Source organism: Ammospiza nelsoni, chromosome 1, assembly GCF_027579445.1.
Source record: "Ammospiza nelsoni isolate bAmmNel1 chromosome 1, bAmmNel1.pri, whole genome shotgun sequence".
NCBI classification, from domain to species: Eukaryota; Metazoa; Chordata; class Aves; order Passeriformes; family Passerellidae; genus Ammospiza; species Ammospiza nelsoni.
This window is the reverse complement of record NC_080633.1, coordinates 72,145,780-72,162,625: the sequence shown is the minus strand read 5'-3', so window position 1 is coordinate 72,162,625 and position 16,846 is coordinate 72,145,780. Positions and strand designations below refer to the sequence as shown.

General features: G+C 41.7%; 1 protein-coding gene across 1 annotated transcript in view; it reads left to right on the top strand.

Moving 5' to 3' along the window:
• Positions 1-16,846, top strand: part of CDH20 (cadherin 20) — a 117,190-nt gene that overhangs the window by 74,122 nt on the left and 26,222 nt on the right. Inside the window, exons 2-4 of the mRNA XM_059467913.1 lie at positions 5,411-5,778; positions 12,283-12,577; positions 14,277-14,396. Of these exons, the coding sequence (XP_059323896.1) occupies positions 5,536-5,778; positions 12,283-12,577; positions 14,277-14,396 (658 nt within the window). The 5' untranslated portion in view covers positions 5,411-5,535. The remainder of the gene's footprint in view (positions 1-5,410; positions 5,779-12,282; positions 12,578-14,276; positions 14,397-16,846) is intronic.

The following is a 16,846-nucleotide window of genomic DNA, read 5'->3' as shown; positions in this document are numbered from 1 at the left end:
TGCAGAATACAGCCTACAGCTGCTTACTGACTGGTGCTCCTGTGGGCTTATTGCAAAAGTGTCGTATGCCAAAGCAACAGCAAATGAGGGTACAGGAGCCCTAAGAGCTAATCTGTGAAAACATAAAAGAATAATCCATTTCATGGTGGGTAAAAACCTGCACAGTACTCCCACCTCCACCTTGGTTTAAAATATCAAAATTGAGAAATTCAAGAAACAAAGTAAATAGCTCATTTGGAGAATTCTTTTTAGTCAAATTTAATTTCTTCCTACTGTGGTCATTACCAACCTGTTTAGTTTTTTTTTGCAAAATACTGGGGGGAAAATCTTTAAATGTGTTATTCAACACATAAATCATTTTCTTTAGCATATTCCTAGTGCAGTGTATGTACTACTATGCATGACATATTTGAAGTGTTTACTTAAGGATAACATGAATTTGTGTACTCATGTACAGAGAAAATGGAAGGGGGAGTTTAATACTGGTTGCCTCTCTTCTCCACTTTCTCAGTGTAATGCTACAAATGAATTGCTCCCACTCAAGCCAGGTGTCTGCATGGGTTCCACTAAGGTCTGTAGCATTCTACAAGAGTCCTGAATCTCCACAGCAAAATCCATTACAAGGATCAGGCATAAAAGATATAGGCATGTAATTAATTTTATGAATGCAAATAGTGCACTGACTTTCTGGGAGACCACTTGCACATTGTGATGAGTGCAGTAAGCATGTCAGTGAAGCTTTTCAAGTCTGAGCTTTTTGACTATAAAATCCTTGGCATTTATGTAAATATGTGTTGAGCACAATACATTTCAATCCCAGTGGAACTCTCTGGGTGCCCATATGGTCATCCAAACTATAAATGGTTTTATCCTTTTGTTGGAAGTGTTGTTCTCTTCAGAATTAACAAGATAAATGGGTCACTTGCAAGAAATGCCAGAAGTTGGTTCTGGCAGTTATTTCATTTTCCTTTTCATCTTTGTCCAGAATTAGCTATTCAATTAAGAACAACTTAATTACAGAATAAATATGTGCTGGGGCAGGGGGGTGGGGGGGGTGGAAATTTCTGTAGAATTGGAGCATGTAGAGTAGTTCACACTTGGAATATGCCTACTTTAATTTGCAATACGGGCTAAAAGAGAAATTAATACTTTCATTGGTGAACTCTTTTTTTTTGTAGAATAATTAGGTAGTTCTTTTGTACCATGTATGGACCACAAGTAGCACAAAGATCAATCAGATCTTCATGGGTCTTTATGAAGCCAAAAGTTGTATTGGTAACTGCTGACTGACAAAAAAAAAAAAAAAGGATTTTCAGCAATGCTTGCAAGGCGCAAGGCAAGAACAGAGAAAGTAACCTAAACAACCGAGCTGATAATCAAATATTCATCACAAAAGCCAGGGCAAGAAAGACATTTACTTTGGGTCAGGGATATAAACTGTACAGATACACCTACATGTTTTACCACGGAATAGACAACTGTGAGAAACAAAATGAAACATTTAAGTTATTCTTGAAAAACAAAGCACCCTCTGCAGAAATCTCACAGATTTTGGTCTTGTAGTTTTCCCAGGCTCAATAAATTTTGTGTCTGAGCAAGGAAAACAAAGATTTCCCTCTCTTTACTGCCTTCAAATTCTTTTCACATCCCCATGCTGAGTCATGAAATATGTTTCTGTAATATATATTTCATATGGCAAGCACAGGCTCATCAATTTCATCTTTGCAGATTTCCTTAAGAATGCATTTTGAACGGCTCCAAGAAACAATTTGCATTAAGGGAACATTAACAGTTCAGTTCTGCCTCACTCAGCAATGCCAAGCAACCCTTCCTGTGTGGGGCCCCCCAATTCCCTGCAAGGAACAAAATCTGCCTCCAAGCCTGAGCCATCCATCTGTGGCAAAAACCACTGTGGACTCTCTAAGTCTAGAGACCCCACCAAGCTAATCCACCCCAAGCACGTGGCTCTTATCCTAACCAAGTGTTGTGTCTACAGCTGAAGTGACCCTGTACTCGTCCATTACACTCATCTGCATGAGTCCCCTGAGACACTCAGTCACCCATGGCCTTAACTCTATCTCAGCCACCACTTGTGCTACCAAACAGTCCAAACCTAAATTTATGTGAGTGCCTTTTTACGCCACTCAGAAATGCCTTGCCTGTCTGCCTTGGCCTGCAGGCCTTGCAGATGCAGAAGCCAAAGCACACACCTAAAGTTGGTGACACTGTGGGAAAAAGGACCCAGAGAGATCAGCAGCACCTCAGCCCAGGAGTTAACAGAGGCCTTTTTCATCCCTTTAACATCAGCTGAAGACCTTAGACAGAAAAAAATGTCATTCTCCTTCAGTCTCGGAGAGGAACCACAGTGGACTAAACATTGTTATTAATGGTATCAATTTGCCCTTAGGCAAGGAGCAAAATGCAATGGGTTTGAGCCTGCTTGCTCACAGTTTTGGAAAGGCATGAGAAAGCAGAAACTCTGCTATTAACAAAGAAAAAAAAAAAAAAACTCTGTTCCACTTCAATACTACTGCTTTCTTCCATTTCTACAAAAATATATGACCATGTCACCATGGGCTAGCAGTAAATGGGGAAATTACTGGTACTCAAGGAAGGAACATCCTTTTACAAGACTTTACATTACTTAATGGCAAGTTTCCTGACAGTTGCCATACTGCAGAATGAGATTGCATTTGGAATAAGAAATGTTCTTAGGGCTATTGCTGCCAGGGACCACTGAGTTGCACACTGTTTTCAAGAAAGGTTCCTCATGGAACTGCACATTCTGGTGGCAAATGCTGTTCTCACAAAGAGCTTGAAGCATTTATATCACTCCTCTTGACCTCTTTTTCACTGCTTTTACTTACCTTGCTTCTTCCTGATTTAATGCACATGTGGATGAAAAGCATCCTGATGATCAGATTTCTTTTGCTATTGCCTCCTTACAGGTATACTGGTAACTCTGCAAGTTCACTTAACAATGTTTTGATACCTTTGCTTAAGCACTGTTGATCCTTGATGGCTGAACTTAATTGCAGGAAACACCTGACACCATTAGTTTTGAATTTGTAGTTTGAGAATTCACCTGCAAACAATTCTGATTGCCACAGGAATTGGTCCATAGTGCTGTACCACCCTTTTGCCACATTAACAAAAATGCAACTAATCTGTGCAGTAGGGGGAGTTTCTTAAAGCAAAAGCTCCAGGTAGGACCTTAGCTGCTGGATCATAGCCTGCCCACAGTTTCTCTTCCCGTCGCAGGGTGTATTCCCTCAAACTATACTGGGGGGTGGTGGGAAGCTCTTCCCTACATTTACTCACCAGCAAAACATGGATTGTAAATAATGTCCCCCTGACTTTGCTAAGAATAACTTCTTGTTTAGAACACACCAAGAACATGGTGGGCATGCTTATGAGTGGAGGGCTTCAGCCTTCTTTCTCCCAGGGCAGAGGTGCGTTGGAGGTTTGGAGCAAAGGCATCACAGGACAGAGGCAAGCCTTGCACACATAGCTCTTGGACATAGTTCTCCTGTGGCTGTGGGCATCCAGCAGGGACTGTGAGCCACGTCCCTGCCTCTCACAAAGAGCTGACAACTTCTTCATGAAGTGACAGACACACAGAGATTACTGTGGTCCTTCTGGGCTTATACTGCTTGGGGTAAATCCCCAGTCTTTAGCTTTGCAGACAACAAACCCTGGCATATTATGTAGCCAGTATCTAAACAACAAGCAGTTCTGGACATTGCTCTGCTTAGAAGGATTTTACCATGTTCTGTGCTTATAGTTTTGACTTTCTTTGTCATATCTATTCAGGCTTAGGTTGTAAACTTTTTCAAGGTAAAGGATCCATTAGTTTGCTACACTTTACAGCTGTATAGGCTAGCAGCACTGTGTGGTCATACTTCTGGGCTTTATACTTGGAAACATTATTTTGTGTAGAAGTTAGTCTTAGATGGTCATTTTATCTCTGCTCCCCCTGTGGACATCACTTCCAGTCTTATACTGCCCTTTTCAGATTTCAGCCAACTTTCGGATTATTTTTTGAATTTCTATTTCAGTAGGTTTCTAAGTGTACCCAGTTCTCCAGTTGTAACTGCCTTTATGCCGGGGAATTCACAATCATACTCTCCCTCTCTGTTAAAAACACTGCATTGTCTCAGTCTTTAATGTCACACAACTGTCTAAAATGCTTTTTTATTCTTTTGAAATCTTTCAAAGATTTCAGTTGGAAATGTTTGACAGACATCTTGTACATTTATCTCCACAGGATGAAACAATTAACTAAGCCTAAACACCTAAGTGTAGAACAGCAGTAAAAGGAAGTGCAAACTAATGGCTTAAGACTCAGAGCTCCACGTACCTTTCCTAATTAGCCTGTTTGTCATGAAAAATGTCTATTTTTTGTCATGAAAACAAAACATTCTGTTAGTCATAAATGTTCCTTAAAGAAGCAGTAAAAATACTGGACCAACAGAGGATGTATGGAGTGCTTTGACAGAGTAACTTGTGTGCAGCACTAGATCATTAAGTTCAGCAAAATAGTTTGCTAAAGGTTTGCCATAATCCATAGCCTGGAGTGAGGTCACCAACTAAACTGACTTTATGACAAGAAAAGACCCTAGACTGATGAGAAAGGGTCCTCTGATAGAGGTCATTATTCCTTTGTCTAAACAGATCTTTAAGGACTGTGAAAGAAAAAAACATGTTAGCATGACTTGCTTGGACATAGACTATGTGGCCATCAGCACTGTGAAACATTTTGTGGGTTATAAAATGATTAACTGACCATTCAAATTCTAGAAATGTTGCATTTGTAGCAGCAATCAGTTCCTCAGAGAGGAGGCAACAGAGTGTGAAACCTGAATTCAAGCAACAGAGAGGCTGAGAGTATAATTAAAGCCAGAAATAACTTGGAGCTTCCAGAAATTATACTCAAGGTTTGCAATATAGCAATAATATCTGTATTTATGTAGACATGTGTGCATGGACATGTGTGTAATGACAATGGCACAGTTTCCAAACAGAAAGATGATTGCCAAATATTGTTCTCCAGCTATCAAAATTTTCCAGAGTGAACTGTATTTAAATATTCTCTAAGGACTTCTGGTCATAAATATTTCTAAAATGTATGCACTTAACTCATGCCAATCAATATCATAAAGCAACCCTACAGGTAAATTAGCAAAGTCAAGAACTCATACTTATTGACTAAACCCTGATATGACTTGTACCTAAGGCTTCAAGTCTTCAGCTTATATGGTAATAGTATTTCTGTTTTCAAAAGTTGTGCATCGTGATCTTACATTTTTATACAGAGGATTAAATACCTTATAGCATATTTGCCTATTGAGAAAACTCATTTGCCTTGAGAAAAAAGGCATCCTCTTATGAATTTCCTTTTACTTTACAGGATACTGCATTTCTGAGAACCAGGATCTCTCCTGGACATTTCAAAGGACTACATAGAGGACCTTCTTTATTCTCAAGGGACCCAAGTTATTGTGTTTGGACTTTTAAGTCAGTCCTAGTATACGGATGTGGACTTCAGGTAGAATGAGCAATGCAAAGAACTTGTTTGGACTTGGTGTCTCCTTGTATTTTTGGGGACTGATGGACCTTACTACAACTGTGCTGTCAGGAAGTGCGAGGCCCCTCACTGAAGGGCAAGAAGACAACCTGTCAGACAAGCTGCACCAGCGTATGAAGAGGAGCTGGGTGTGGAACCAGTTTTTTGTTCTGGAGGAATACACAGGAACTGACCCTCTCTATGTTGGGAAGGTAAGATCCACAGTGGGAAGATGTCTATAAGAGTGTATCCATCTGAGTATTTGTAGATTGTGGTGAAACACAGGATGTTTCCTCGAGTGCCTTTGCCTTCTTTCATCCGCATTAATTTCACTTCTGCTCCCAAGAGCTTTTCCCCCATGTCACCTCTGTTTGGGAAGAATTTCTGTTTCAAGGGGCTGTCAATATATTGCCTATTTCAAAGAGATCTGCTGCATCAATCATCATCTGCAATTTGAGGTAGTGTTAGAAAATCTGCAGGATATTTTCCAGGGACTCCTACAATGTCAAGGCAAAGCAAGGTTATATTGACATATAAGGATTAGGAAAGAAAGGAAGAGTTTGTGATCATGCTTCTGTCCATGATCAAATCAGCTAGAAACTGCAATTCAAAATCAAATTAAGTAGCCAGTTTCCCTTGAAAACTGACATTTTAGTTTTTGTTTTCAGTAAATCTTCAGGGTCAGAGTATATTCTGGTTTACCACGTCTTGACTGCTGGTTAATTTTGTGGACTACAGAAAAGTTTCTCCACATCTAGAAGGGTAGATGGGCACCTCATTAAATCCAACTATGAAGGGCCCTATTTTTAGATCCCTTATGCCCCACGAACCTACCCATCAGTACAAATATGTGTAAAATATATTCCTGAGCCCATCCTGTACATATACTTGGTAATATTTTGCATTTACTTTTCTGTGTCTCTCTGAGGAAGAAGATGATGGAAATTAGACAAGTGACGTCTGCTGTCACAATCTGTCTTACTATAACCATCCTCCTTTTTGGTTTTTAAAGACCTGAATCACTGACCCTGTATTAACCCTGTTATTCAAGGTGTTATTATGGTCAGCATCAAGTTTGCTTCTATCCTACACCAAGGTGACAAATCTGGACAATAACGCAGAGAGAGTTAATGTGCTTAAGTATTTGAACAACACAATCAAGATTTACATGCCTAGAATATCAGATACAGCTATGACAAGTGGAGAATACACATAGGTATATATGAAAAATAACTTAGAAAGTATGTCAGAAAAGAATTCCTTCACATTTCATTGTTTATATTTTATGAGATATAGGCTCCAGTTTTCCTTCCAAGCTATCCATCTGCAGAAAAAAAAATTACATATCCAGAAGCCCAGTTTGGACTCATATTTATCATTCTACAGCTCCATAGAGCTAAACTGTGCTCTCAGTCACACCAATATAAATCAAAATGGATCTGCAGACTTCAGAAGACCTCCTCCTGATTTATCCCTGCATGACTGACAGCAAGATGTGCTTGCCTTCCTCCCACAGGAATGGCATTACTAGTGATTGCCTCCAGATGAGACCTCATTAGTCTTCATTCATCTGTGCACCTAGCTTTTCAGGTCTTGAGATCTCTATTGAATAAAGAAATTAATATTTGTTTTCAGGCAATTCCCAGCTTCAGAACAAGGGCCAGACTTATTATTCCACATTCTCAGTTACATCTGAAATGACTTCAGGCTTCTGCTTGTGAGCCGAATCTTAGGTAAAATACGCATGGGGAGAAACCAGCTCATCTTTTAGACCTGCTGTTGTCATTAGGAGCACACATATTTGGCACAGTCAGCAGCACTCCTGAGCTTGCCACTGCTCAGCTTTGCCCAAGGGAAGGACACGAGGACACCAAGACAGCTCCTCATGGCCTGCACCCTCCGCTCTGAAGCCCAAGCTGCCATCAGGGAGCTTCTCCAAGGCTGCCGGGGCACTGGCTGTGCTCGCACCGGGGTGCACAAGGGCTAATTAGCACCCACGGTTAACAGGGCCAATTAGTCCCCTGCACTGCTGAGCTGACACGGCTGGATCCCTCGCAAGGCCTCCTAACTCGGCAGAGCTCCATGTCGTCCCGGCACCAGGGAACTCTGCTGCCAGGAGGGGCGTCTGGGGCTCACACATTCCATGGTGTCCCACCCCCAGTGGGGTGGGGAGCAGCCAGCAGAGCAGTGGGATGGTGGCTCTGGTGCTCTGTGAGGCAGAGGCTTCCCCTCGCCTCGCCCAGCCTGGAGCACAGGCACTCTAGAGAGGCAGCAGCCTCCCTCAACTTATCGCTCGCCTGCATTTGCGCTGCCTGAGTCTCAGGGATCCTTAGGAAAGGAGTCATTAGGGAATAGACTGTGGGGTGAATTAATTGTTCTGCAGGCCAGAAATTTTTCAGCCCGAGTCACCTCAGGCTGGCTCAAAAATAGCTCTGTAAGGCTTGCACAGAGTGGGGTAGAGGTGCAACAGGGCTTTCAGTCTGCTGCTGGCTGCTCACACCAGCCCTGGGTCCCATACCAGGCCAGGTATAACTGATATCAATCACAGCATCCTGAAACATCCTCATAGCCAGGTCTTGCTTTTATCCATCTGCTCTCTCCAAGCCCCTGTCAGAAGGAGAAAGAATGCACAGCACAGAGCCAGCTGTGCAGCTGGTTCTGGCTGGTTCTGTATGACTGGAGCAACCAAAAAAGCACCTTGGCTTGAACTACAGGTCCAGGCTTGCCTAATTTGATTTCCAAGGCTGCTATGATTCTGTGAACTTCCCTAGACAACTGTTAAGGCAAGGTGCAAAATATGTTTTGGACAGAGAAATGAAAGAAACTTCCTGATGTGGAGTCAGTACAATTTTCCTTTTCTCCAGTGCTCATGATAGTGATTTAAAGTACTTCAGCTTCAGAGGGTTCCTGGTCCTGTCACAGATAAATACAAGGCTTCGGTTTTCCTAGAGGTGGCCATTATTGGCTAATAGGATGAACCAGGGAAACCAAAGCCCCTTCATTTGCTACAGCAGGTATTTTCCACATTCAATGAGCAGCCTACACTGTGTCAGTAATTGAACTGGGAACACACTTCACCATTTTGCCATGTTGGAGGCTCCCTAACCCTGTTTCAAAGAAGCATTTGAATCACAGCAGCTGAATAAATGAATAAAATGCAACCTCTCTGCAGACTATCAATGTACATCAGCCACACTCACTCCTGAATCCTTACAAAAATCCCCTGCAGGTGCTACCTCCCTGGAAGCAGAGAAGGGAGAGGCACATCAAGGATGGAGTCATAGACTCACAGACTGCTTAGCAGAGCTGTGTGGGTTCTCCCCTGAGCCGCTCACTGCAATGCTACTCTCTTCCACATGCCCTTTGCCAGGAAATGTGTCATTCCAATGCAGATGTAACATCCTTAATTTTTTGTACAGTTCTCATCAAAAGGAGCAACGCGGGTTGACACAGTTAAAAACTTCTCAGGAGTTATCAGCTTTATTCCTCCAATAACCCATTCCTTAATATGAAGGAGAAAGTAAAAATTAATTCCTCCTACTCTGTATCCACCACATGGCAGCACAATTTATTGCACCACCCATAAAACAGAGCCAACTTAAAACTATATCACCTTTCCAACACAGTGACTTTTACACTCCAAACTACAGCATTCTGATATTAGGTTTGGTGTGAACTTCAGTCCCTTCAGACACCAAATTCTTTCAAATTTATTGCAGTCTGGCAGTGTTATGTCTTTTTGTCTTTTACACTCTTTTTTGCTTTGTCTTGAAAGAGTGGGTTATACAAGAAGCTACAAAAGTGCTGCTAGCATTTGTTACTGCCTAGCCTTGGTTGAGACCCAATGTTTCTAACAAATCACAGCTAGACAGAGATCCTCTTGTACTCCCAAATTCTTAGCAGCATGCCATGTTCATTCCTTGTTTGCTCCCTTCACAACTGCATTTATTCCAAACAGGGCTTTGGGCAGAAAGTGTAATTTAACCCATAAGTTTGATTCATTATTTGCTTCTAAGTATTCAGAAAATTCCTGAACACCTACTGCTATTTAAAAAAATGCTTTTTTTTTCTTTCTCTTTTCCTTCTTATTTTTCTCCTTCTTAATTTTCTTTTCCTGTTCCTGTTCCCTTTTCTTTTCCTGTTTTCTTTTTTCCTTGTTTTTAATTTCTTTTTCATTTTTCTCTTTCTTTTCTGTTTCATTTTTGCCTTTTGACTTTGCATTTGACTTTGCCTTCCTCTTTCTCTTTTCTTTTTTTCCTTTCCTTATTTAATGAGGACTTGTTGGTGTTCCAAAACACATTTTCTTCCATCAAGCCCAGCTCTAATTCCCCAATCAGGTCTAACATCTGTATCTGTCTCGGCAGCTGTATTCTTTCACTGGAGCACTAATGCACTAAAACAAATGCCCAAGATGTAGCTTAGTGGTTCTGAATCAATTTGAAAAGCTATAATAGTGTCCTCCTTGTGGAAGTATCCTGTTTACTAGCTCCTGCAGTGATAATCTCTGAGTAATGGGTGTTTAGGATAAATAATGACAACCACTGTCTTTTTTTAAACTAATCACAAGATGGTGTTTCCTGAAGATATACCAGTTTGCAGTCCTGGTGCCTGCATGTGAATCAATACACATGGCAGCCATCTAAATTTAACTGCTTACCACTGCCAAATTTTTCTGGGCTTGTTCTTCCACCATTCAGTTAATGCATCGCCTGAAAGCTGCCAGATTTTCTCCAAAACACCGATGTTTCTCAGATGCAGTAGCCACTGCAGGGATGGAGGCAGAGGAGGAGGAAGTGAAATACCAGTGGCCTGACACAGCCATTGTCTCAACCTGGACCTTCAGCTCCTGCAGCCACATTGCAGCGCTGCTGCCCTTAACATTCACTGTCCCAGAAGCTGCTTGGAGCCCATGGGCCACCTCCATACAGACCTGTCTGCAGGCTGGGATATGCCATGGAAAACCATGGGATCCCACCTCAACTGAAAGCACTCTCGCCCTAAAATCAGGAGAGGGTCCAAGTTTTGCATAGATCACCTGACCAAACTAAGAGGCAAATAGGGGAGACACGCTTTGGAGAATGAGTGTCTCCCGACCAGACCCTTTACTGGGGGAAAAGGTCTTGCCACTCCCCAGCCAACAGGATCAGCATCATGTGCCCTAAAACAGCTGAGGACCTGCTTCAGTGGCACTAGAAATGCTTAGGTCAGATAAGTCATTTTGCCCACATTCCTATTGAACTTTCTCCTATGTAATAAGTTATTGTATATGATCCTTATGTTTTAAACAGCTCAGAGATGAGATTTCTTCTTTCTTTCTTGACAGAATAGTCTATAATCAACTGTACAAAGTTTGACTTCTGCTTTTTGACACAAATTATGCATTTCTGTTCGGATTATTTCTTCAAATACTGTGTTCATATATTCAGTTTATTATTCTAAGATTTTTCTCTCCAGTTGAAATATTTACCTATGTTTGGCCCCATCCTCCAAGATTACTCCCATCTGTCCTTTAAGCTCATCAAAGCATTAAACACACACCTAATTCCGACCAAATTTCTGAGATAATTTGCCCATATATGCATTTTAAAATGTGTTTCATTGAATCCAGCCCACTTTCACTGCGTTTTTAAAATTATTATTTATCCTTTATTCATCACCCACAATGATAATCACACTGGAAAACAGTATTCACATCTGAACCATTTTGATTTTTGTACCTCAAGTCTATTGCCTTCCTGTCTTTTGGTACTGAATGATTACTGCCACTGGGCATTGATCTTTATGCTCTGTTCCTCAAAGGCATGGAAGTATGAGCATACCATTGTGGATTTTCATAGTGTGAGTGAAATTAACCAATTTGATTGCTTTTGACAGTCATTCCAGTATTTCATGGGAACCAGGTGTTTAACAGAATGTAGTCCCCAGAATTATTTGTTTCCCTGTTTTAGATTATAATTGGTACTATGTTTACTCTTGCTCTTTTCTGTTGCACTCACAGTTATCTGTGGCTGCTCAGAACTAATTAGCAGTCATGCAATAAATTCGTTTGCAGATTTCCTAGATAATCTGGGATGGTTCTAATTTCTGTAGCCTGCCATGGGCATAAGCAACTGTTTTTTGCTGCTTAGCTCGCTGTTTGACAATATTCCTTCCTGAAGATGTAATGATCCAGGCTAATTTTATTACTAAAATTTAATGGAAAAAGATTAAAATATTTCTGAATCATAACACTTACTGGGCAGCTCTCCCATTCTGCTTTCCCCTTGACCCCAAACAGATTTGCCTTATTTGCCCCAACATTATGCTACTCCTGTAGTATTTGACTCCTCTTAAGCCGTGTGAGGAATCACAGTCTGCAGCTTTGCTGTCCTCACTTTGTCCCAAATCTTCTCAGTGGCCATTGTAACAAGGCAAAAGATAATTATTGTGTTGAGTGAAATTCCAAAAAGGCACAGAGCCTGTTCCTGTTTGGGTGCCTCTGCCTTTTCTTTTGGCACAGCTGTGGGTGCAGAAGCAGGAAGACAGGAGAGGGTTTTTAATTGCAGCTACGCGATACCAACTTTACTATTTGCCTCTTTCAGCAAAGCGAGTTCATTAGAACCAGCTTGTGAGTCCCAACAGTGAGACCAGAATGCTGGGGATGATCACATGCTCAGTGTTTCTCAGCAGCTGCTTACCCAGCCCATGGTCTAATTGAATCCTGTTCCTTTCCACAGCTCCACTCTGACATGGACAGGGGAGATGGCTCCATCAAGTACATCCTCTCAGGAGAGGGAGCTGGCATTGTGTTCACAATAGATGACACGACAGGGGACATTCATGCCATTCAGCGGCTGGACCGGGAAGAAAGGTCACAGTACACCCTCAGAGCACAGGCTCTGGACAGGAGAACGGGCCGGCCCATGGAACCAGAGTCAGAGTTTATCATCAAAATTCAAGACATCAATGACAATGAACCCAAGTTCCTCGATGGACCTTACATAGCCTCTGTTCCAGAAATGTCACCTGTGGGTAAGACAGATTTTGTGGAGTCTCTTTCCCCTATGAGCAAATTGGAGATGGTCACCAAAACACAAATTCCCTGACTCCTTGATCTCAGCTTCTGCCCCTTGTGCAGGAGCTGCAGGACAGAGGAGTTTATCCTGGGGTGCCTGCTTGCTGTAGGAAAGAGACAACAGGCTTTACAACAGCATCAGCTCCTCTGAAAGAAAACATGCCAAGGGAAGCCTGAGAGATGAAAAAGGTGTGATTCAAACATGCCATGTTTAGACAATTTGTATTACATAGTGCCCCCTCTCCTTTGACATCAGATGGTAGAAATAATAAAATCCATTGGACAGTCATTACCATCCTGAAAATAACACAGTCCTAGCAACCTAATCAATTTCATACTGAGAGCTCAGCTACTGTCCAGGAGCCCTTGAAAACAGGGAGACATAAAACAATCATTGGTTCCTTCTAATTCATGTAAGCCTGCACTAAAAGTTCAGTGAATCCTGAGATTCTGTTACTATTTGCCCTCCACTTTTACAGAATGGGATCATGTTGAAGACACTTCTGTTATTGCAACGCAGAAGACAAAGAGCAGCCTTCCTATTTTCCTATCCTGACACAAGTCAGGAGAAATCATTTCCATATAAGAATTCAAATAATCACATAAAATATTGTTTTTCTGGACTTTTTTTTTTCTTTTTGCTTTGTCTTTGTTTGCTTACTGCTTTTTGTCTCTGTGACATCGCTGCAGAGATAATAATACCATATAAATTTCAAGTCCTGAAGATACAGATATGCTTCAACTTCTCATTCTTCAATATTATGTTGACATAAAGCTAGAGAGAGGCATCAAATACAGAAGTTCCAGTCAGTAATAATATTTTTAATGGTAATGGCTAGCTTGAATTCAGATTTATCTTCAAGCACTTATCTAGTAACATCAGATTTGTTTGTAACACAAAACATTATGTAGAAGGCTAGATACATTCATAAAGGCATTGCCTGACATTTTAAGGAGTCAAAACCCACACATATTTCAATTGTGCCTCACCTTCTCCTTGTTCTTGATAAATTACATCACCTGCAAGCCATTACTAGCTTCAGAGGAAGCAGACCTTGAAAACCAATTGAAAAAAGAAATATATACGCCTCTGTGTGGGTTGCAAAGGCACTTCAGCAGTGTATAATCTTTAGGCCATACAATGTAAACTGCAGTCCCACAGAGAGATTATCTCAGAGATACATCCCTTCATGCTCACTGTTTGTGTACAATTTCCATCCCTCAGTTAACTTGCAGCATCTATGGGCCGGTTAAAACAGTTCATGATTTATGTCAGCAGAGCTATGGAACTTCTTTGAGCTGCCTCCTAAAAATATTCAAAATCAAGACAAGGGGAAAAGAAGCAAGCAGTATATAATTACCATCTCTCTGTCAACCATAACAAAGTACTGTTAGCTCAGCAATTCTGTAACTGTGGTCCATAGCGTACTTGCTCTTTTATATCTTCTTATAGAAGCATGATGACTTAATACCTATTAATTCCTTTAGTGATAATGAGCTACAAGTATGAACAATAAGTACAAGCACTACGAGCATCAAGTGAAAAAGTTCTGTGTGGGAAAGCTCTTGTTAGGCATTTCAATTTACTTTGAATTGTGTACTTTTCCTGCCAGTCCTTTATCCCACAAAGTCTTACCTTGATGGTTTTTTTGTCAGGCACCTCTGTTATCCAGGTGACAGCGACAGATGCTGATGACCCAACCTATGGGAACAGCGCAAGAGTCGTATACAGTATTCTCCAAGGACAACCATATTTCTCTGTGGACTCTCGGACAGGTATGTTATTTCATCAGGGAATGAGTCAGTGTGGAAACCAAAAGAAAAAGTTGCAAGCAGAAAAAAAAGGGCAGTGCATCATAGCTGTGGTCAGAAAAATGTGGCTTTGTGGCTTGGAGCCAAGACAGAGCAGCACTATGTGAGGGGTAAAGTAATGCGGTGGCAGTGAGCTCCAGAAGAAGAATGTGCTTTTTCCAGTGATATATTCCCCTGAATGACCATATTCTGCAACTCAGGATCTAGATGGGTTTGGTGCTGTAAATACTCTTGTTGGTTTCTATCATTGAAAAATGTCTTAAAACAGATCTAGTTGATAACAAGGCTTAGGGGGAAAAAAAATCTATGAACCAGCCAGGACTGGAAAGTGCAAGCTAAAGATGCAGTTATCTAGAGTAGTTTTACCTAAGGGTATTCTTGTTAATAACCTTACATTCATCTATAGGACATCCTCTCTGTTTCACTTGCTTTCTCTCTCTCTTTTCTCTATACATCCAAGGTTTATATTCAAAAGTGGAATCTGGCAGATTTTGACAGTTTCTAAAGGGTATCTGTAGTGCTAAGGTCAGAAACTCGTGAGACAATAGTCACTGCAGAGCCCTAGGGGACAACATAGGAAAAAAACTGAATAAACTTCTTCCAAAGTTAGCAGTTTACGGTGTAGGTAAAGACAAACTTGTATGTGGCATGCTATTTTCTCAGTTTTGTTTATATTTATAATATTAAAAAGTTACTAAAGCTCCTTTGTAATCAGGTGTCAACGACAAACAAATAAAGATGTAATTATAAATTTGTTGAGAACCAAATTATTTCTAAGAAAACAAAGTATCAATATTCAGGGTCAGATCCAGAACAGATTTAACCACTAGAATGCAGCTTATACAGAAGATAGGCCCTTAAGTCCAAAAGCATGTACTTTATCAGTATTTAAACCAGAAAAGGTATTTTTCTCCTCTGATTAACTTCCCAGTCACCTAGACCTGCATCTCTAGACAGGCTCAGAAATGCCTCAGCCTTTAGCTGCCTCAGTCAGCAACTGGACTCCCATTTAGGGTAAGCACTGTTGTGAGCCATAAACCATTTCCCTATGACAAACACAGGACTGTAATCAACTTCCCCTGTGCAAACTCACCTGTGGGATTTGGTAGCTCACAAAATGCAATTGCAGCTCTGACGTTTTTCTAAAATAGAGCTAGAGCATAAGTGACCAACAGCTCCTTTGCATTGATAGATAGTGATTAAAACACCCAGTAGTGGACAACTCATTTCAGCACAGTCCTCCTCTAGTAGCATTTGGAGTCCCTACCATTTACCTCCCTACACAGACTCTTGGTTCCAGAGGTGTGCTCCTATTCCTATTCTGTCACTGTCCTCACAGGTGCTGAACAAGTGTCTACGTGAAAGCACAGCTTCAAAGGAAAGTTGAGAGCCTCCTCCTCCCTTTTTCCAGAACACTTTTACAGCCTAACCACAATCATATTCCCCTAGAAGATAAAGGAACTCTCCCACTTCCTAAGAAACCAACTGGCTCTTATAGAAAAAAAGGACCTTTGCTCTTTTCTGTTTCCTTAAGAGCACAAACCTCACTCACTTTAGTGAAAGAAATGGTTCCAGTACATTTCTTTGGCAGACCTGAGGATCTTAACCTTTCCCATAGCCTTTCCCATAGCCCTAAGGATGGGTTTGTTTTATGTTCACCACCATCCTTAGCATTTCTTTGCTGACTGACTGTGTGCAGCAGCATCAGATGCTCCCTGCTCTGCACTGCTGCATCTCTGGGTACCTGATCTGGTTCTGAGTCCTGGTGTCCTCTAGGGACCGGAGGCCCCAAAGACAGGCATGGCAGAGCCTGGAGTTTAGGCACTGATGTCTTTTTTTAGGTCAAGCCAAGAGTGGAAATTCCCTACAAAGTGTTCATATATGGAGAAAATACCTCCCAAAATGCTACGTATTTTCATATCTTATTTATATATCCATGGGAGGTGGGGAACTACAGCACTTCACAGGAGGCATTCAGCTTTGCAGGATGGGACTCTGAAGGGCTCCACACTGGAAGATTAAAGCAGCACACTGCGAGCTCTTCCTAATGGTCACTATTTCTTCCCTTCGCACACAGCGATAATTGCCAACACAATATCTTTTTACTGCTTTTTTATTAAACCCATACATTGCCTTTCTGCTAAAAATAAAGGCTAAATGCAGATCAGTCAAGTTAATAGTGTCCTGATGTGCAAGTGCTGCCTGTTGAACCGTGCGACTGGGATGGTGCCTGGGGCTGACACGCCTGCCCCCGCCCTAAGGACATCCCAAACGTGTCGCTAGCGAGGGATTGTCCCATGGCAGCGCGTCCCCGGGCTGCACTGGCGGCTGCTCGAGGGAGCACCCGGCGGTGCTGTGGGGCTGGCTGGGGCTGGCAGGGCTGCAGGAGGACAGCGGGGGGACAGCGGGGACGC